This window comes from Vidua macroura, chromosome 1 (genome assembly GCF_024509145.1).
Source record: "Vidua macroura isolate BioBank_ID:100142 chromosome 1, ASM2450914v1, whole genome shotgun sequence".
Classification (NCBI taxonomy): domain Eukaryota; kingdom Metazoa; phylum Chordata; class Aves; order Passeriformes; family Viduidae; genus Vidua; species Vidua macroura.
Window position 1 is genome coordinate 153011836 of NC_071571.1, and position 19965 is coordinate 153031800.

The 19965-nt window shown below is 52.0% G+C and overlaps 8 protein-coding genes and 1 pseudogene across 9 annotated transcripts in view; 2 read left to right on the forward strand and 7 right to left on the reverse strand.

Annotated features, from left to right (window-relative positions):
- The window catches only part of LOC128819137 (feather beta keratin-like), a 68953-nt gene that overhangs the window by 9533 nt on the left and 39455 nt on the right, over positions 1 to 19965 (forward strand). The gene's annotated exons all lie outside the window — the stretch shown is intronic.
- LOC128819028 (feather beta keratin-like) overlaps positions 1 to 19965 on the forward strand; it is a 93900-nt pseudogene that overhangs the window by 8576 nt on the left and 65359 nt on the right.
- On the reverse strand, positions 771 to 1377 carry LOC128819254 (feather beta keratin-like). The gene is made up of 2 exons (XM_053999293.1): positions 1293 to 1377; positions 771 to 1102 (listed from the first exon to the last, which is right to left on the reverse strand). Exon 2 carries the CDS (start codon positions 1080 to 1082, stop codon positions 771 to 773), a length of 312 nt encoding a protein of 103 aa, XP_053855268.1. The 5' UTR covers positions 1083 to 1102; positions 1293 to 1377.
- Positions 3976 to 4360, reverse strand: LOC128819277 (feather beta keratin-like). Its single transcript, XM_053999347.1, has one exon. It carries the CDS (start codon positions 4358 to 4360, stop codon positions 4052 to 4054), a length of 309 nt encoding a protein of 102 aa, XP_053855322.1. The 3' UTR covers positions 3976 to 4051.
- Positions 7037 to 7454, reverse strand: LOC128819096 (feather beta keratin-like). Its single transcript, XM_053999038.1, has one exon. It carries the CDS (start codon positions 7437 to 7439, stop codon positions 7128 to 7130), a length of 312 nt encoding a protein of 103 aa, XP_053855013.1. The 5' UTR covers positions 7440 to 7454; the 3' UTR covers positions 7037 to 7127.
- LOC128819260 (feather beta keratin-like) lies at positions 10363 to 10930 on the reverse strand. The gene is made up of 2 exons (XM_053999306.1): positions 10891 to 10930; positions 10363 to 10700 (listed from the first exon to the last, which is right to left on the reverse strand). Exon 2 carries the CDS (start codon positions 10678 to 10680, stop codon positions 10369 to 10371), a length of 312 nt encoding a protein of 103 aa, XP_053855281.1. The 5' UTR covers positions 10681 to 10700; positions 10891 to 10930; the 3' UTR covers positions 10363 to 10368.
- On the reverse strand, positions 13414 to 13777 carry LOC128819284 (feather beta keratin-like). The gene has a single exon (XM_053999358.1). The coding sequence runs from the start codon at positions 13775 to 13777 to the stop codon at positions 13469 to 13471; it is 309 nt and encodes a 102-aa protein (XP_053855333.1). The 3' UTR covers positions 13414 to 13468.
- Positions 16336 to 16677, reverse strand: LOC128819320 (feather beta keratin-like). Its single transcript, XM_053999424.1, has one exon. The coding sequence runs from the start codon at positions 16654 to 16656 to the stop codon at positions 16345 to 16347; it is 312 nt and encodes a 103-aa protein (XP_053855399.1). The 5' UTR covers positions 16657 to 16677; the 3' UTR covers positions 16336 to 16344.
- On the reverse strand, positions 19437 to 19769 carry LOC128819329 (feather beta keratin-like). Its single transcript, XM_053999436.1, has one exon. It carries the CDS (start codon positions 19746 to 19748, stop codon positions 19437 to 19439), a length of 312 nt encoding a protein of 103 aa, XP_053855411.1. The 5' UTR covers positions 19749 to 19769.

The following is a 19965-nucleotide window of genomic DNA, read 5'->3' on the forward strand; positions in this document are numbered from 1 at the left end:
GTGGGAGCCCAGCTGTTGTCAGCACTGCACACATGAAGAGAAAGGGGTCACATGCACAAGTGAAAAGACACAATATTCCATGGGCAGAGGCAAGAATTTTTCAGTGTGTGTGGTTTCTCATAGAATATAGGAGATAATGGTTTTGCTCTCCTGGGAGCTCCAAAATTGAATTGGCCATAGTCCTGGAAATCCTGCTTCTTCTGGGCCTGCTAGACCAAGAGGGATGGAAGCATTTGCACCCTGGAGTTCCTGCCCAAGTGCATGATGTTATTCCTCTGTTCATGGGGAGGACTCAATAGAATGACTGGGAAGAGAATTTTTGAAGTCTCTGCTGGCCTAGAGTGACTTTGGCTGAGCAGTGTCCAGGAGAGAATTGTTGTGTCCAAGCCTTTGTTAGACCAGGTGATGGCTTTGTGTCTTGTTCCTGAAGGTTGCCCCTCTCCCCTGTTTGCCATGTCAGTGTTGGTTGTTACTGGTTGGTGGGGATATATTTGTATTAAGAAATGTTCTTTGCTCCCTTTCCATCCAACATAACAGTTGAGTGCTGGCATTGAACATGGTGAGGATGTGAGGCCATTGAAATTGAAAACAAACAGGCAGCAACACAGGTTGTGATGCAAGATAATTTTATTGAAGAATGCTGAGAAGGAAGAAGCTGAAGGAATCAGGTGTGAGGTTCACGTCAAGAGGCCACCAGCCGCGGTGCTTTGCTTGCAGGAGCTGTTGCCAGAGCCCAGAGCTGGTGGTGTCAGGGCTGGTGCTGAGGGCCCTTAGCAGATGTAGCCATAGCCCCTTCTGCCATAGCAGCCCAGGCCTCCCAGGCCGTAGCCAAGGCCAAAGCCAAATCCACCAGAGATGGGCTGTCCCTGGGCATTGAGTTCAGTGCCCAGAGCAGCCGAGGAGGTGGATCCGACGGCGGTGTTCTGGGGGAAGGAGGTCATGATGGGTCCTGGCAGGGTGACCAGCACAGGGGAAGGGTCGATGATGACGCGGGAATCCTGGCATTGCAGGGCACAGGGCTCGTTGCAGCTGTTGGCCAGCGGGGTGGGTCCGCAGGGTCGGCAGAGGTTGTTGCAGGCCATGGCTGTGGTGTGGAGGGTGCCTGGAAGAGAAGGGATGCGGCAGGGCAGGGGTGTAGGGGTGCAAAGGGTCAAGTTTTAGAACGGCAAGGGAGTGTGGAGTCTGTTGTGGGGCTGTGGGGAGGCGTGAAGGCTGCTGAGGCTGGGGCTGAGCATGCTGGCAGACAGGGGCCAGGAGTGCAGGAGCAGCAGGGTCAGGGACTTGAGACTCACCTTGTCAGCTGGAGCAGAAGGAGAAGGCGTCAGGAGAAGTGTGTGAGGGAGAGAGGCTCTGGGCCGGCTTTTATGCAGGTTCTGGATGGGTGGGACAGCCTTGTCCCATGGCCTCGGGGCATTTTGCAGGCCACAGTTCCTGGTTGGCTCAGAGTGGTGAGTCCTGAGGTTGGGAGTGTTTTCCATCCTGCAACTCTGCTGTGTCATGTCCAGTTTAAAGTCCGTGTCCATGTCACCTTGTCGGCAGCTTTTAAATGCAAGTATTAGAGACCAAAGTCTTTTGATGATGGTATTTTTTTTTGAGGACTGGAGACGTGACCAGAGCTTTGGACAGTGGGGTGTCATCACTCAAGTGATCCCCTGGCCCTGTTGTGCTGTGGTTTGTGGATGTCTTGTGAAGAGGGTCCTCATTCCCCCACAGCCACGTCAGGCTGATCTGGGCTTTGCAGCTCTTCTGGGTGTGATGGGTGTCCCCTTCCATCCTATTCCATTCTAACCTTCCCTATCCTGCTGCCAACATTCTAAACCTGTGTATATTCCAGTCTTTTCCTGCTGGATACGGAAGAACAATCCCTGTGACACCTCCCCTGCTGTCCAATGTCTTGTGCTGCTTCATCCGTAGCGCTCGTCTCATGTGGGCCCATCAGGGTCACACTCTGTGGTCCCATTGCTGGGCTCTGAGTGAGATCTAAAATGGAAAACTGTTGCAGGATAAGAAGAAGACATGAAGGGCAGTTGAAGGAACTGCAGACATTCACTTTGCAGAAGAAGAGGGTTGAACTTGGAACTCCCCAGAGGTACCATATCTAGAGTTATCATATCTGTTTTGTCAGACTCAGCCTTGCAAGTCATGAGGTGGGGAGAGTATTCCTCCCCACGACTCTGCCCTGTCATGGCTTTTGAGGCCATGTCTGTGTGACCTTGTTGTCAGCTTTAATGTGAGACTTGGTATTTGGGAGCGTTGGCATGGGTGATGTGTGTCTGAGAAAGCAGAATATACAACAGAAGCCCAAGAAAAATATGGTTGTCATCAGTGAGGTAATTTTATGGCACTTCTGTGCTTCAGTTTGTGGTTGTGTTGTGAAGAGGAGCCCCATTCCACTGCAGCCATGTCAGGCTGGTGCAGGTTTTGCAGCAGTGCTGTGCATGAGCAGCTGCCTCTTCCATCGTGGTTATTCCTCTTTTAAAGTGTGAGTGTTTGAGACCAAAGGCTGGTGTTGATGGTGCGTGTCAAAGGGGACTGAAGATGTTACCAAGATTCTGGGGGCTGGGGTGTCATCAGTGAGGTCAGCCTGTGGAACTCATGGGTTTTGGTTTGTTGTTGTGTTGTGAAGAGGTACCCAAATTATCCCAGTTTTGTCAGGCTGGTCTGGGCTTTGCATCTGTGCCAGATGTGAGAGCCTGGACTTTTCCATTCCTTGTAAGCTGTGGGAAAGTTGCCCCTTTAGCGAGGTGGCCAGTGATGGAGTGTCTGAGGTGTTTCTTGTCCTTTCCACCAGTGAGAAGGACCTCAGGACTAAGGCTTAAAGGAATCAATCAGATTTCTTGCAAGGGAAATGTGAAGTTGTGCATCCGGACAGGAATGGCACTGGGCCCCAGATCATGCTGTGGGCTGAAAGTCTGGAAAGTGGCTTTTGTGAGCAGGGCCCTGTGGTGCTGGTGGAGAACAAAAAGACCAGACAGTTGCTGTGGGGCATTACTTCAACCAGTGTGTCACCCGTGTCCAAGACAGATTTCTGAAAATTGTTGCCATGAAGTCAGGGGAGGTGGCCCTTCCTCTCTTTAGAGCACTGGCAGGATCCTGTGTGGATTGGTGTGGACAGTTCTGTCCTCCGCAGGTGAAGAAGCACATGGTGATAGTGGACAAAGACCAGCTGAGGGCTATGAGTTATTGCAAGGGCTGGAGAATCTTTGCTTGAGGAGACACTGAGAGAGCTGAGAGTCTGAGGAAACAAGGCTGGGCAGAGGGGTGTCACCCGTGTGTGGGAGCCCAGCTGTTGTCAGCACTGCACACATGAAGGGAAAGGGGTCACATGCAGAAGTGAAAAGACACAATATTCCATGGGCAAAGGAGCCAAGAATTTTTCAGTGTGTGTCGTTTCTCATAGAGTATAGGAGATAATGGGTTTGCCCTGCTGGGAGCTCCAAAATTGAATTAGCCATAGTCCTGAAAATCGTGCTCCTTCTGGGCCTGCTAGACCAAGAGGGATGGAAGCATTTGCACTCTGGAGTTCCTGCCCAAGTGCATGATGTTATTCCTCTGTTCATGGGGAGGACTCAATAGCATGGCTGGGAAGAGAATTTTTGAAGTCTCTGCTGGCCTAGAGTGACTTTGGCAGAGCAGTGTCCAGGAGAGAATTATTGTGTCCAAGCCTTTGGTAGACAAGGTGATGGCTTTGTGTCTTGTTCCTGAAGGTTGCCCCTCTCCCCTGTTTGCCATGTCAGTGTTGGTTGTTACTGGTTGGTGGGGATATATTTGCTAAGAAATGTTCTTTGCTCCCTTTCCATCCAACATAACAGTTGAGTGCTGGCATTGCACATGGTGAGGATGTGAGGCCATTGGGATTCAAAACAAACAGGCAGCAACTCAGGTTGTGATGCAAGAGAATTTTATTGAAGTGAAAGAATGCTGAGAAGGAAGAAAGTGAAGGAATCAGGTGTGAGGTTCAAGTCAAGAGACCACCAGCCGAGGTGCTTTGCTTGCAGGAGCTGTTGCCAGAGGCCAGAGCTGGTGGTGCCAGGGCTGGTGCTGAGGGCCCTTAGCAGATGTAGCCACCCCTTCTGCCATAGCAGCCCAGGCCTCCCAGGCCGTAGCCAAGGCCAAAGCCAAATCCACCAGAGATGGGCTGTCCCTGGGCACTGAGCTCACTGCCCAGAGCAGCCGAGGAGGTGGATCCGACGGCGGTGTTCTGGGGGAAGGAGGTCATGATGGGTCCTGGCAGGGTGACCAGCACAGGGGAAGGGTTGATGATGACGTGGGAATCCTGGCATTGCAGGGCACAGGGCTCGTTGCAGCTGTTGGCCAGCGGGGTGGGTCCGCAGGGTCGGCAGAGGTTGTTGCAGGCCATGGCTGTGGGTTGGAGGGTGCCTGGAAGAGAGGGGGGTGAGGCAGGGCAGGGGTGTAGGGGTGTGAGAGGTGGTAATGTGGAGGCTGCTGTGGGGCTGTGTGGAGGTGTGAGGGCTGCTGAGGCTGGGGCTGAGCGTGCTGGAAGAGAGGGGCCAGGGGTGCAGGAGCAGCAGGGCCAGGGGTTTGAGACTCACCTGGTTGTTGGCAGGACCAGAAGGAGAAGGCGTCAGGAGAAGTGTGTGAGGGAGAGAGGCACAGAATTGGCTTTTATGCAGGTTCTGGAGGGGCGGGACAGCCTTGTCCCATGGCCTTGGGGCATTTTGCAGGCCACAGTTCCTGGTTGGCTCAGAGTGGGGAGTCCTGAGGTGGGCAGTGTTTTCCATCCTGCCACTCTACAGTGTCATGTCCTACTTTTGAGCTCTTGTCCATGTGACATTGGCGGCAGCTTTTAAATGCAAGTATTAGCGTCCAAAGTCTTTTGATGATGAAGATGTTTTTTGAGGAGGGCTGTGGACGTGACCACAGCTTTGGACAGTGGGGTGTGATGAATGAAGTCACCCCCTGGCCCTGTTGTGCTGTGGTTTGTGGATGTCTTGTGGAGAGGGTCCTCATTCCCCCACAGCCACATCAGGCTCGTCTGGGCTTTGCAGCTCTTCTGGGTGTGATGGGTGTCCCCTTCCATCACATTCTCTCCCTCCCTGTTCTGTTGCCAGCATTCTAAACCTGTTTATATGTCAGGCCTTTCCTTCCGGATACAGGAGAACAATCCCTGTGATACCTCCCCTGCTGTCCAATGTCTTTTGTTTTATTCATCCATAGCGCTCGTCTGAGCTGGGCCCAGCAAAGTCACACTCTGTGGTCCCATTGCTGGGCTCTGAGTGAGACCTAGATAGGAAAAATGGTGAAGGATAAGAAGACGACATGTCAGGAGCAGTTGGAGGACTGGGTTCATTACATTTTCAGTACAAATGTATTGACCTTTTTACTCTCTCAATGTACCTGAATATCATAATGTTCATTTTACCTGGCCCAACCTAGCAAGTCATGAACTATGGACTGTTTCCCTTCCTGCAACTCTACAATTCCGTATCCTGCTGCTGTACCCATGTCCATCTGACCTTGGCAGCAGCTTTAAAGTGTGAGTTGGTATGGAGTGTTTGCTTGGAAGGTGCGCGTCAGAGAAAGCAGAATAAACCACAAAAGCCTATGAAAACTGGGACATCATCACTGATGTCCTCCCATACGACAAGTGTGTTTTGGTTTGTGGTTGCATTTGAGAGAGGGACCCCATTCCTTTACAGCCCTGTCCGGCTGGTCTGGCCTTTGTGGCTGTGCCGGACTTTAGGACCTGCCCTTTCCAGGGCATTTACAGCCTTCCACCTTGCCCATGGATTTCCAGGGATCTTGTTCCTGCACACAAGGATGGGACAATTCTCTCCCCTACAGAGCATTTCCAAGTGCAGCTCGTACAAGGTGATGAGGAGCAGTCAGAGTTGATTTTGAAGGGCAAAATCATGTCTTAGTGACCTCCGTGTTATCTACAGAAAGAAAAAATTATAGTGTGGATGATGAGGGAGCCATGGCTGGTGTTTACCTCCACCTCTTGGCAGTGCCTTTGGCCCTGTCTCCTACTGCATCATGCCAGAGTGTGCAAGGATGTACAGGTGGTGTAAAGGGTCAGTGAGGTGGACTGCTCTATTTATAGAATATTTAAACAACATGACCTGGAGCCTTGTGATCCAAAGTCAAGCTGGAGTTAAACTTCAAATGAAGTAACTCAAGAGTCATATCCATGAGGCCAACACTGTTCAACATGCTCAAAAATGTTGTGGTCAGTGTGAGCAGTTCTGGGCTTCCCAGGAAAGGAAGCCCACAGAGTTAGTGAAACAAGGCCAGTTCAGGGCTACCCAGGTATTTAAAGGGCTGGAGGATTTTTCACAGAGGACTGAGAGCGAGGGAGTTCCAGGAGACAAGGCTGGCTGGGGGGTTGTTACAAGTGTGTGTAAATCCCTGATGGCAGGGAATGAAGCTGAGGGATCACAGCTGTTCTCAGTGCTGCAGATGCAAAGGAGAAGTTGGCAATGGCAGAAGTGAAAAGAGATGGAATTCCATGGGCAGAGCAGACAAGCCTTTTTTAGTGTGAGAGTGGTCAGAGAGTGGAAGAGGCGCAGGAGTCTCTCTGTCCAGAGAGATGAAAACCTGAACTGTCCATGCCTCTGGAAATCCTTCTCTGGGTCACCTTACTTAGGCAGAGGGGATGGAAGCGCTTGCATCCCTTCCTGAGTTTCTCTGAGAGTGGATGTCTGTATGGCTTGAGAGTTCTGATGAGAGAAGATATTGTCAAAGTCATGCTGGCATGGAGAGACTTTTCCAGAGCAATGAGCAGGAGAGCACTGTTGTGTCAAGGCCTTTGGTATGGCAGGTGATATGTTTTTTCATGTTCTGAAAGGTCACTCTTCAACCCTGCTTCCATGCCAGTCTTGGTTATTACTGGTGGGGGCCTACTTGTTTCGGAAGGTGTTGTGCTCCTTTGCCATCCACCCCATGGATGAGGGTGTGAGGTGTTTGGAATTGAAAAAAGAAGAGGAAACGTGAGGCTTTGATGCAGGAAAACTTTATTGCTGAAGAAGAATGAAAAGGCAAGGGAGAGAATTTGAAGAGATTGAGGATGAGGTGCGAGTAGGACGACCACCAGCCGAGGTGCTTTGCTTGCAGGAGCTGTTGCCAGAGGCCAGAGCTGTTGGTGTCAGGGCTGGTGCTGAGGGCCCTTAGCAGATGTAGCCATAGCCCCTTCTGCCATAGCAGCCCAGGCCTCCCAGGCCGTAGCCAAGGCCAAAGCCAAATCCACCAGAGATGGGCTGTCCCTGGGCATTGAGTTCAGTGCCCAGAGCAGCCGAGGAGGTGGATCCGACGGCGGTGTTCTGGGGGAAGGAGGTCATGATGGGTCCTGGCAGGGTGACCAGCACAGGGGAAGGGTTGATGATGACGCGGGAATCCTGACATTGCAGGGCACAGGGCTCGTTGCAGCTGTTGGCCAGCGGGGTGGGTCCGCAGGGTCGGCAGAGGTTGTTGCAGGCCATGGCTGTGGTGTGGAGGTTGCCTGGAAGAGAAGGGATGAGGCAGGGCAGGGGTGTAGGGGTGCAAAGGGTCAAGTGTTAGAAGGGCAAGGGAGTGTGGAGGCTGTTGTGGGGCTGTGGGGAAGCGTGGGGGCTGCTGAGGCTGGGGCTGAGCATGCTGGCAGACAGGGGCCAGGAGTGCAGGAGCAGCAGGGTCAGGGATTTGAGACTCACCTTGTCAGCCGGAGCAGAAGGAGAAGGCGTCAGGAGAAGTGTGTGAGGGAGAGAGGCTCTGGGCCGGCTTTTATGCAGGTTCTGGAGGGGCGGGACAGCCTTGTCCCATGGCCTTGGGGCATTTTGCAGGCCACAGTTCCTGGTTGGCTCAGAGAGGTGAGTCCTGAGGTTGGGAGTGTTTTCCATCCTGCAACTCTGCAGTGTCATGTCCAGTTTAAAGTCCGTGTCCATGTCACCTTGTCGGCAGCTTTTAAATGCAAGTATTAGAGACCAAAGTCTTTTGATGATGGTATTTTTTTTGGAGGACTGGAGACGTGACCGGAGCTTTGGACGGTGGGGTGTCATCACTCAAGTGATCCCCTGGCCCTGTTGTGCTGTGGTTTGTGGATGTCTTGTGGAGAGGGTCCTCATTACCCCACAGCCACGTCCGGATCGTCTGGGCTTTGCAGCTCTTCTGGGCGTGATGGGTGTCCCCTTCCATCAGATTCACTCCTTCCGTATCCTGCTGCCAAAATTCCGAACCTGTTTGTATGCCAGGCCATTGCTGCTGGATGTGGGAGAACAATCCCTGTGACACCTCCCCTGCTGTCCAATGTCTTTTGCTGGTTCATCCGTAGCCCTCGTCTCAAGTGGGCCCATCAGGGTCACACTCTGTGGTCCCATTGCTGGGCTCTGAGTGAGATCTAAAGTGGAAAACTGTTGCAGGATAAGAAGAAGACATGAATGACAGTTGAAGGAACTGCAGACATTCACTTTTCAGAAGAAGAGTGTTGACCTTGGAGCTCTCTAGAGGAACCATATCTAGAGTTATCATATCTTTTTTGTTAGTCACAGCCTTGCAAGTCATGCGGTGGGGAGAGTATTCCTCCCCACGACTCAGCCCTGTCATGGCATTTGAGGCCATGTCTGTGTGACCTTGTTGTCAGCTTTAATGTGAGACTTGGTATTTGGGAGTGTTGGCATGGGTGATGTGTATCTGAGAAACCAAAATATACAACAAAAGACTAAGAAAAATATGGTTGTCTTCAGTGAGGCCATTTTGTGGCACTTTTGTGCTTCAGTTTGTGGGTGTGTTGTGAAGAGGAGCCCCATTCCACTGCAGCCATGTCAGGCTGGTGCGAGCTTTACAGCAGTGCTGTGCATGAGCAGCTGCCCCTTGCGTCGTGATCCTTCCTCCTTTCAAGTGTGAGTGCTTGAAACCAAAGGCTGGTATTGATGGTCCGTGTCAAAGAGGACTGAAGATGTGACCAAGATTTGGAGAGCTGGGGTGTCATCAGTGTGGTCAGCCTGTGCAACTCATGGGTTTGGGTTTGTTGTTGTGTGGTGAAGAGGTGCCCCAAATTATCCCAGGTCTGTCAGCCTGGTCTGGGCTTTGCATCTGTGCCAGGTGTGAGCACCTGGACTCTTCCATTCCTTGTGGGTAGTGGGAGAATTGCCCCTGTAGCGAGCTGGAAAGTGATAGAGTGTGAGACCCCACTTGGTTGATCCACCATTCAGGGGGATCTGGACTCTAGGGGTTAAAGAAATCTCCTGCTATTCAAGCGGGGAAAATGTGAGGTTCTACATCTGGACAAGAATGTCACATAGGCCCTGTCAAGCTATGGGCTGAGTGTCTGGAAAGAGGCTGGTGGAGACTGAAGGAACCTTAAGATCACAGTGGAGCTTTACTTCAAAGGATGGCACCACTGTCCAAGCCAGATTTCTGAAAATTGCTGCCATGAAGTGAGGGGAGGTAGCCCTTCCTCTATTTAGAGCACTGCTGGGATCCCACGTGGAGTGGTGTGTGTTATAGCCTCCACAGGTTAAGAAGTACAAGGGGCAAGTGGGCGTAGACCAGTTGAGGGCCAGCAGGCAGTGTTAGGGCTGGAGAATCTCTGCTAGAGGAGAGACTGAGAGAGCTGGGACTCTCGGGAGACAAGTCTGGGCAGGGGGATTTCACTACTGAGTGGGAGCCCAGCTGTTCTCAGCACTGCACACATGAAGGGAAAGAGGTCAAGTGCACAAGTGAAAGTACATGGAATTCCATGGGCAAAGGAAGGAAAAGTTTTTCAGTGTATGTGTATGTTCACACAGTGTAAGAGACAATGTGGTCCCTCTTCTTGGAGGTTCAAAATGGAACTGGCCATAATCCTGAAAAGCCTGCTCCTGCTGGGCCTGCTTGAGGAAAGAGGATGGAAGCATTGGCCCTCAGGAGTTCCTGCCCAAGTGCATGATGTTATTTCTCTGTTCATGGGAAGTACTCCAGAATGTTGTTGGGAAGAGAATTTTTCAAGTCCATGTTGGCATAGAGCGACTTTTGCATAGCAGTGGCTGGGAGAGAATTGTTGTGTCCAAGCCTTTGGTCGATGAGGTGATGGCCTTGTGTCATGTTCTGGAAGATTCCCCCCTCTCTCCTATTTACCATGTCAGTGTTGGCTGTTACTGCTGGGGACATATGTGATAAGAAATGTTCTTTGCTCCCTTTCCATCCAATATAATGGTTGAATGCTGGCATTGCACAGGGTGAGGATGTGAGGCCATTGGAATTCAAAAGAAACAGGCAGCAACTCAGGTTGTGATGCAAGAGAACTTTATTGAAGTGAAAGAATGATAAGAAGGAAGAAGCTGAAGGAATCAGGTGTGATGTTCAAGTAGAGAGGCCACCAACTGAGGTGCTTTGCTTGCAGGAGCTGTTGCCAGAGGCCAGAGCTGTTGGTGTCAGGGCTGGTGCTGAGGGCCCTTAGCAGATGTAGCCATAGCCCCTTCTGCCATAGCAGCCCAGGCCTCCCAGGCCGTAGCCAAGGCCAAAGCCAAATCCACCAGAGACGGGCTGTCCCTGGGCACTGAGTTCACTGCCCAGAGCAGCCGAGGAGGTGGATCCGACAGCGGTGTTCTGGGGGAAGGAGGTCATGATGGGTCCTGGCAGGGTGACCAGCACAGGGGAAGGGTTGATGATGACGTGGGAATCCTGGCATTGCAGGGCACAGGGCTCGTTGCAGCTGTTGGCCAGCGGGGTGGGTCCGCAGGGTCGGCAGAGGGTGTTGCAGGCCATGGCTGTGGTGTGGAGGGTGCCTGGAAGAGAAGGGATGCGGCAGGGCAGGGCTATGGGTGTGCAAGGGGCACTGATGCAGGAGGGTGATGGAGTGTAAAGGCTGTTTTGCGGCTGTGGGGAGGCATGAGGGCTGCTGAGGCTGGGGGTGAGCATGGTGGAAGAGATGGGCCGGGGTTGTAGGAGCAGGAGGTTTGGGGGCTTGAGACTCACCTGGTTGTTGGCAGGAGCAGGAGGAGAAGGCGTCAGGAGAAGTGTGTGAGGGAGGGAGGCTGTGGGCTGCCTTTTATGCTGGTTCTGGAGGGGTGGGACAGCCTTGTCCCTTGGCCTTGGGCTATTTTGCAGGCCACAGTTCCTGGTTGGCTCAGAGTGGTGAGTCCTGAGGTTGGGAGTGTTTTCCATCCTGCAACTCTGCAGTGTCATGTCCAATTTGAAGTCCGTGTCCATGTCACCTTGTCGGCAGCTTTTAAATGCAAGTATTAGAGAGCAAAGGCTGTTGATGATGATATTTTTTTTGGAGGACTGGAGATGTGACCAGAGCTTTGGACAGTGGGGTGTCATCACTCAAGTGATCCCCTGGCCCTGTTGTGCTGTGGTTTGTGGATGTCTTGTGGAGAGGGTCCTCATTCCCCCACAGCCACATCAGGCTCGTCTGGGCTTTGCAGCTCTTCTGGGTGTGATGGGTGTCCCCTTCCATCACATTCTCTCCCTCCCTGTTCTGTTGCCAGCATTCTAAACCTGTTTATATGTCAGGCCTTTCCTTCCGGATACGGGAGAACAATCCCTGTGATACCTCCCCTGCTGTCCAATGTCTTTTGTTTTATTCATCTGCGGCACTCGTCTCAGCTGGGCCCAGCAAAGTCACACTCTGTGGTCCCATTGCTGGGCTCTGAGTGAGACCTAGATAGGAAAAATGGTGAAGGATAAGAAGACAACATGTCAGGAGCAGTTGGAGGACTTGGGTTCATTCCATTTTCAGTACAAATGTATGGACCTTTTTACTCTCTCAATGTACCTGAATGAAAATCATAATGTTCATTTTACCTGGCCCAACCTAGCGAGTCATGAACTATGGACTGTTTCCCTTCCTGCAACTCTACAATTCTGTATCCTGCTGCTGTGCCCGTGTCCATCTGACTTTGGCAGCAGCTTTAAAGTGCAAGTTGGTATTTGGGTGCGTTTGCTTGGAAGGTGCGCGTCAGAGAAAGCAGAATAAACCACAAAAACCTATGAAAACTGGGACGTCATCACTGATGTCCTCCCATACGACAAGTGTGTTTTGGTTTGTGGTTGCATTTGAGAGAGGGACCCCATTCCTTTACAGCCCTGTCCGGCTGGTCTGGCCTTTGTGGCTGTGCCGGACTTTAGGACCTGCCCTTTCCCGGGCATTTACAGCCTTCCACCTTGCCCATGGATTTCCAGGGATCTTGTTCCTGCACACAAGGATGGGACAATTCTCTCCCCTACAGAGCATTTCCAAGTGCAGCTCGTACAAGGTGATGAGGAGCAGTCAGAGTTGATTTTGAAGGGCAAAATCATGTCTTAGTGACCTCTGTGTTATCTACAGAAAGAAAAAATCATAGTGTGGATGATGAGGGAGCCATGGCTGGTGTTTACCTCCACCTCTTGGCAGTGCCTTTGGCCCTGTCTCCTACTGCATCATGCCAGAGTGTGCAAGGATGTACAGGTGGTGTAAAGGGTCAGTGAGGTGGACTGCTCTATTTATAGAATATTTAAACAACATGACCTGGAGCCTTGTGATCCAAAGTCAAGCTGGAGTCAAACTTCAAATGAAGTAACTCAAGAGTCGTATCCGTGAGGCCAACACTGTTCAACATGCTCAAAAATGTTGTGGTCAGTGTGAGCAGTTCTGGGCTTCCCAGGAAAGGAAGCCCACAGAGTTAGTGAAACAAGGCCAGTTCAGGGCTACCCAGGTATTTAAAGGGCTGGAGGATTTTTCACAGAGGACTGAGAGCGAGGGAGTTCCAGGAGACAAGGCTGGCTGGGGGGTTGTTACAAGTGTGTGTAAATCCCTGATGGCAGGGAATGAAGCTGAGGGATCACAGCTTTTCTCAGTGCTGCAGATGCAAAGGAGAAGTTGGCAATGGCAGAAGTGAAAAGAGATGGAATTCCATGGGCAGAGCAGACAAGCCTTTTTTTTAGTGTGAGAGTGGTCAGAGAGTGGAAGAGGCGCAGGAGTCTCTCTGTCCAGAGAGATGAAAACCTGAACTGTCCATGCCTCTGGAAATCCTTCTCTGGGTCACCTTACTTAAGCAGAGGGGATGGAAGCGCTTGCATCCCTTCCTGAGTTTCTCTGAGAGTGGATGTTTGTATGGCTTGAGAGTTCTGATGAGAGAAGATATTGTCAAAGTCATGCTGGCATGGAGAGACTTTTCCAGAGCAATGAGCCTTGACTGTTGTGTCAAGGCCTTTGGTATGGCAGGTGATATGTTTCTTCATGTTCTGAAAGGTCACTCTTCAACCCTGCTTCCATGCCATTCTTGGTTATTACTGGTGGGGGCCTACTTGTTTTGGAAGGTGTTGTGCCCCTTTGCCATCCACCCCATGGATGAGGGTGTGAGGTGTTTGGAATTGAAAAAAGAAGAGGAAACATGTGAGGCTTTGATGCAGGAAAACTTTATTGCTGCAGAAGAATGAAAAGGCAAGGGAGAGAACTTGAAGAGATTGAGGATGAGGTGCGAGTAGGACGACCACCAGCTGAGGTGCTTTGCCTGCAGGAGCTGTTGCCAGAGGCCAGAGCTGGTGGTGTCAGGGCTGGTGCTGAGGGCCCTTAGCAGATGTAGCCGCCCCTTCTGCCATAGCAGCCCAGGCCTCCCAGGCCATAGCCAAGGCCAAAGCCAAATCCACCAGAGATGGGCTGTCCCTGGGCATTGAGTTCAGTGCCCAGAGCAGCCGAGGAGGTGGATCCGACGGCGGTGTTCTGGGGGAAGGAGGTCATGATGGGTCCTGGCAGGGTGACCAGCACAGGGGAAGGGTTGATGATGACGCGGGAATCCTGGCATTGCAGGGCACAGGGCTCGTTGCAGCTGTTGGCCAGCGGGGTGGGTCCGCAGGGTTGGCAGAGGTTGTTGCAGGCCATGGCTGTGGGGTGGAGGTTGCCTGGAAGAGAAGGGATGAGGCAGGGCAGGGGTGTAGGGGTACAAAGGGTCAAGTGTTAGAAGGGCAAGGGAGTGTGGAGGCTGTTGTGGGGCTGTGGGGAGGCGTGAGGGCTGCTGAGGCTGGGGCTGAGCATGCTGGCAGAGAGGGGCCAGGAGTGCAGGAGCAGCAGGGTCAGGGATTTGAGACTCACCTTGTCAGCCGGAGCAGAAGGAGAAGGCGTCAGGAGAAGTGTGTGAGGGAGAGAGGCTCTGGGCCGGCTTTTATGCAGGTTCTGGAGGGGCGGGACAGCCTTGTCCCATGGCCTTGGGGCATTTTGCAGGCCACAGTTCCTGGTTGGCTCAGAGTGGTGAGTCCTGAGGTTGGGAGTGTTTTCCATCCTGCAACTCTGCAGTGTCACGTCCAGTTTAAAATCCGTGTCCATGTCACCTTGTCGGCAGCTTTTAAATGCAAGTATTAGAGACCAAAGGCTGTTGATGATGATATTTTTTTTGGAGGACTGGAGACGTGACCAGAGCTTTTGACAGTGGGGTGTCATCACTCAAGTGATGCCCTGGCCCTGTTGTGCTGTGGTTTGTGGATGTCTTGTGGAGAGGGTCTTCATTCCCCCACAGCCACGTCAGGATCATCTGGGCTTTGCAGCTCTTCTGGGTGTGATGGGTGTCCCCTGCCATCCTATTCCATTCTCTCCTTCCCTATCCCGGTGCCAAAATTCTGAACCTGTCATGGCATTTGAGGCCGTGTCTGTGTGACCTTGCTGTCAGCTTTAATGTGAGACTTGGTATTTGGGAGCGTTGGCATGGGTGATGTGTGTCTGTGAAACCAGAATATACAACAGAAGCACAAGAAATATATGGTTGTCATCAGTGAGGTAATTTTATGGCACTTTTGTGCTTCAGTTTGTGGGCGTGTTGTGTATAGAGGCCCCATTCCACTGCAGCCATATCAGGCTGGTGCGAGCTTTACAGCAGTGCTGTGCATGAGAAGCTGCCCCTTTCATCGTGGTTATTCCTCCTTTCAAGTGTGAGTGTTTGAGACCAAAGGCTGGTGTTTATGGTGCATGTCAAAGTGGACTGAAGATGTGACCAAGATTTGAGAGCTGGGGTGTCATCAGTGAGGTCATTCTGTGGAACTCATGGCTTTGGTTTGTGATTGTGTGATGAAGAGGGTCCCCAAACTATTCCAGGTCTGTCAGCCTTGTCTGGGCTTTGCTTCTGTGCCAGGTGTGAGCACCTGGACTCTTCCATTCCTTGTGGGTAGTGGGAGAGTTGCCCCTTTAGCGAGCTGGCAGGTGATGGAGTGTTTGAGACCCCACTTGGTTGATCCACCATACAGAGGGATCTGGAGTCTAGGGATTAATGGAATCTCCTGCATTTCAAGTGTGGAAAATGTAAAGTTCTGCATCTGGACAGAAAGGCTTTGGGCCCCAAGTCATGCTCTGGGCTGAGAGTGTGGAAAGTGAGTGGTGGAGAATGAAGAAACCACAAGTTTGCAGTGGAGCTTTACTTCAAAGGATGGCCCCAGTGTCCAAGATAGATTTCTGAAAATTGTTGCTATGAAGTGAGGAGAGGTGGTCCTTCCTCTCTTTAGAGCACTGGTGGAATTCCGTGTGGAGTGGTGTGGACCGTTCTGGCCTCCACAGGTTAAGAAGCACAAGGGGGTAGTGGACAAAGACCAGTTGAAGGCCACCAGATGGTGCAAGGGCTGGAGAATCTTTGCTAGAGGAGAGAATGAGAGAGCTGGGACTCTGAGGAGACAAGGCTGGTCAGAGGGGTGTCACAATGTGTGGGAGCCCAGTTGTTCTTGGCACTGCACACATGAGGGGAAAGAAGGCACGTGCACATTTGAAACCAAAGGTAATACCATAGGCAAAGGAAGCAAGAATTCTTCAGAGTGTAGATGGTCACAGAGAGTAAGACGCAATGGGGTCCCTCTTCTGGGAGGTCCAAAACAGATCTGGCCATAGTCCTGGATATGCTGCTCTTCCTGGGTCCTCTTGAGCAAAGGGGTTGGAAGTACTTGCTCTCCAGATTTCAGTTCCAAGTGGGTGCTCTTGTTCCTGTGTTATCTGAGAGTGCTGCTGGGGAGAGAATTTTTCATGGCTCTGCTGGCCTAGAGTGACTTTGGCAGAGCAGTGCCCAGGAGAGAATTGTTGTGTCAAAGCCTTTGGTAGATCAGGTGATGGCCTTGTGTTGTGTTTTGGAAAGTCTCCCCTCTGTCCTGTATCTCATGTCAGCGTGGGTTGTTACTGGTTTGTGGGGACATATTTGCTAAGTAATATTCTTTGCTTCCCTTCCATCCAACATAACAGTTGAGTGCTGGCATTGCACATGGTGAGGATGTGAGACTGTAGGAATTGAAAAAGAAGAAGGAGCAACTCAGGTTGTGATGCAAGAGAACTTTATTTAAATGCAACACTGATAAGAACAAAGAAGCTGAAGTAATCAGGAGAGAGGTACAAGTAGAGAGGCCACCAGCCAAGGTGCTTTGCTTGCAGGAGCTGTTGCCAGAGGCCAGAGCTGGTGGTGTCAGGGCTGGTGCTGAGGGCCCTTAGCAGATGTAGCCATAGCCCCTTCTGCCATAGCAGCCCAGGCCTCCCAGGCCGTAGCCAAGGCCAAAGCCAAATCCACCAGAGACGGGCTGTCCCTGGGCACTGAGCTCACTGCCCAGAGCAGCCGAGGAGGTGGATCCGACGGCGGTGTTCTGGGGGAAGGAGGTCATGATGGGTCCTGGCAGGGTGACCAGCACAGGGGAAGGGTTGATGATGACGCTGGAGTTCTGGCACTGCAGGGCACAGGGCTCGTTGCAGCTGTTGGCCAGCGGGGTGGGTCCGCAGGGCTGGCAGAGGTTGTTGCAGGCCATGGCTGTGATGTGGATGGTGCCTGGAAGAGAAGGGAGTGAGGCAGGGCAGAGTTGTGGGGGTGTGAGGGGCAGTGATGCAGGAGGGTGATGGAGTGTGGAGGCTGTTGTGGGGCTGTGGGGAGATGTGAGGGCTGCGGAGGCTGGGGCTGAGCCTGATGGAAGTGAAGGGCCCAGAGTGCAGGAGGAGGAGGGTCAAGGGCTTGAGACTCACCTGTTGTTGGCAGGAGCGGAAGGTGTCAGGAGAAGTGTGTGAGGAAGAGTGCCTCTTGGCTGGCTTTTATGCTGGTCCTGGATGGGCGGGACAGTCTTGTCCCATGGCCTTGGGGCATTTTGCATGCAGCACCTCTTTGCTGACCCAGTGTGGTGAATGATGTGTTGGGAATTGTTTTCTTTGCCACATTTCTGCAATTCCATATCCTGGTCTTGAATCTGTGTCTCCATCTGACCTTGGCGGCAGCTTTTAAATGGGAGTAATAAAGACCAAAATTTGATGATGATGTTGATGTTTTTCAGGGAGGGCTGACACCATGACCAAAGCTTTGGACAGTGAGGCGTCATCCATGAAGTCACTCCACAACACTGGTGTGCTGTGGTTTGTGGTTGTCTTTTGAAGACGGACCCCATTCCCTCCCCTGTCTGTTAGGATGGTCTGGGATATACAGGTGTACTTGGGGTGACAGATCTGGACTTTTCATCATGTTTTCTGATTCCCCACCTTGGCTCCATGTCTCTATGCCTCTCCTTTCCTCTTGGAGATGGGAAGGTGATCCCTGTGATTTCGGGAGGTCTCCCATGCTCCCCAAAGTCTTGTGTTGGTTCATCTCTAGCGCTTATCTTACCTGGGCCCAGAATGGTCACACTGTGGGGTCACAGACCTGGACTCTTAGAAATGGAAAGGGAAAAGAAGTGAAGGACAAAGAGAACATGACACATGAGGAGCAGTTGAAGGAACTGGGGATGTTCAATTTTCAGAGAAAGGTTGTCCTTCTTGCCCTCTGGAGCTACCTGGAAGAACATAATTTGACATTAGTCTTGTCTTCCTTTTATTCAGCCATCAGCGAAGAGAGAATGGAGTCAATTTGCTGCAAGGTAGGTTGAGTGTGGAATTAGGGGAAATTTCTTCACATGAAGAGATTTCAGGCCCTGTACATGACTGCCCAGGACAGTTGAATAGTCACCATTTGTGAATGAATTTAGAAGCCCTGAAGATTTGGACTTTGGGAAGTTTCATGGTGGCCTTAGAAGTGATGGAGGAACAGTTGGACTTGATGCCATTTTACATGTAAGTCTTCTACACATGGAACATTTCTGAGATTGGTGGCATTCACAGATTAGTTTTGCAGTTGGACTGAATGTGAAGAGTCTGTTCCAACTGAAGGGATTCCATGGGTGTTGGGGGCAGCTGAGCAAGGGAGGAGAGGATAGATGGGAGCAGCAGCAGGTGAGGGGTGAGCCAGGCCTTGGTGGTCTTGAGCTGTGGCAAGTGCCGATGGGTGAGGCCACTTGGAGGATTTCCCTTGAGGAAATGGTGCTTGGCTGAGCTGTGTGTCTGCTCTGTGCCAGTGACTCAGCCTGGGCATGAGGGGAGAGCTGTGGCTGCTGTTGAAGTCAACCCTTTTGTGAAGCCTTTGGTGCTCCTTCCCATTCTCGACTCCCGGAGCACCTGAAGAAGCCCAGGTTGCCTGAGGGTGCAGTGAGTGGCCAGAGAGTGGCTGAGAGGCTGGCCCAGAGGCTGGGGATCAGTGGCATGAAGTTCAGATGGAGTCAAATCTCAAGGGAAGCATGTCGAGAGCTGCATCCATGAGGCCAACCCTGTTCAAGATCCTCAGCAACGATGGGGGCTGTGGACCGTGAAAGAAGGTGAGTAGACGACCAGCAAGATCCTGAAAGGGTGGAGAAGGTTTCCTAGAGGAGAGCTGAGAGAGCTGGGATTCCCAGGGGCCAAGGATGGATGGGGGTGTCATGAGTGTGTATGAATCCCTGATGGCAAAGAATGAATCCAGGGAGCCCGGTTGTTCTCAGCAGTGAAGGAGAAAGAGGTTTGCAAATGAAACTGGATGCAATTCAATGGGCAAAGAAGGCAAGAAGTTTTCGTTGTGAGAGTGGTCAGAAAGTGTAAGAGGTGATGGGATCTCCCATCAACATCTCTGATGTCCTGGGAGATCCAAAACTGAGCTGTCCATTGTGCTGGAAATCCGGCTCTTGCTGACTCTGCTTGATCAGTGGGGTGGAAGCACTTGCAATCCAGAGCTTGTGCCCAAGTGAATGATGTTATTTCTTTTTTTGTGGTGGAGATTCCAGTGTCTTGCTGGGAAGAGATTTTGTCAAGTGTGTGCTGGCATGGCGTGAGACTTCCAGTTTTATGCTCAGGAGGGGATTGGGCCAAATGCTTTGATGTATCAGGGAATGGGCTTGTGTCGTGTTTTAGAAGGTGGCCCCTGCTCAGTCCCTGCTTCCCATAACAGACTTGGTGGTTCCTGGTGGTGACCGATTTGCTAAGAAAGGTTTTGTTCCCCTTTTCCATCCACCCCAATGGCCAGTTCATTGCACAAAATGTGCCGGAAGAGGGTGGGAGAGTATTGGAATTAAAAACAAAGAGAGTCATCTGAGGCTTTGATGCAAGAGAACTTTATTGAAGCAAAAGATTGAAAAGACCAAAGGAACAAGTGGAAGGGATTGTGTAAGGTGCAAGTTGGGCAACCATTAGGTGAGGTGCTTTGCTTGCAGGAGCTGTTGCCGGAGGATCAAATATGCTCTGTGAGGGCTGGTGCTGAGGGCCCTTAGCAGATGTAGCCATAGCCCCTTCTGCCATAGCAGCCCAGGCCTCCCAGGCCGTAGCCAAGGCCAAAGCCAAATCCACCAGAGATGGGCTGTCCCTGGGCACTGAGTTCAGTGCCCAGAGCAGCCGAGGAGGTGGATCCGACGGCGGTGTTCTGGGGGAAGGAGGTCATGATGGGTCCTGGCAGGGTGACCAGCACAGGGGAAGGGTTGATGATGACGCTGGAGTTCTGGCATTGCAGGGCACAGGGCTCGTTGCAGCTGTTGGCCAGCGGGGTGGGTCCGCAGGGTTGGCAGAGGTTGTTGCAGGCCATGGCTGTGATGTGAAGGTTGCCTGGAAGAGAGGGGGGTGACACAGGGCAGAGACATGGTGAAGCAAGGGGCAAAATGTCAGAAGGGGAAGGGAGCATGGAGGCTGTTGTGGGGTTGTGGGGAGATGTGAGGGCTGCTGAGGCTGGGGCTGAGCGTGCTGGAAGAGAGGGTGCAGGGTTGCAGGAGGAGGAGGGTTAGGGGCTTGAGGCTCACCTGGTT

Excerpts from the sequence above, each read along its gene's own strand:
- LOC128819254 (XM_053999293.1), bottom strand. The coding sequence starts at position 1,082 with ATGGCCTGCAACAACCTCTGCCGACCCTGCGGACCCACCCCGCTGGCC.
- LOC128819277 (XM_053999347.1), bottom strand. The coding sequence starts at position 4,360 with ATGGCCTGCAACAACCTCTGCCGACCCTGCGGACCCACCCCGCTGGCC.
- LOC128819096 (XM_053999038.1), bottom strand. The coding sequence starts at position 7,439 with ATGGCCTGCAACAACCTCTGCCGACCCTGCGGACCCACCCCGCTGGCC.
- LOC128819260 (XM_053999306.1), bottom strand. The coding sequence starts at position 10,680 with ATGGCCTGCAACACCCTCTGCCGACCCTGCGGACCCACCCCGCTGGCC.
- LOC128819284 (XM_053999358.1), bottom strand. The coding sequence starts at position 13,777 with ATGGCCTGCAACAACCTCTGCCAACCCTGCGGACCCACCCCGCTGGCC.
- LOC128819320 (XM_053999424.1), bottom strand. The coding sequence starts at position 16,656 with ATGGCCTGCAACAACCTCTGCCAGCCCTGCGGACCCACCCCGCTGGCC.
- LOC128819329 (XM_053999436.1), bottom strand. The coding sequence starts at position 19,748 with ATGGCCTGCAACAACCTCTGCCAACCCTGCGGACCCACCCCGCTGGCC.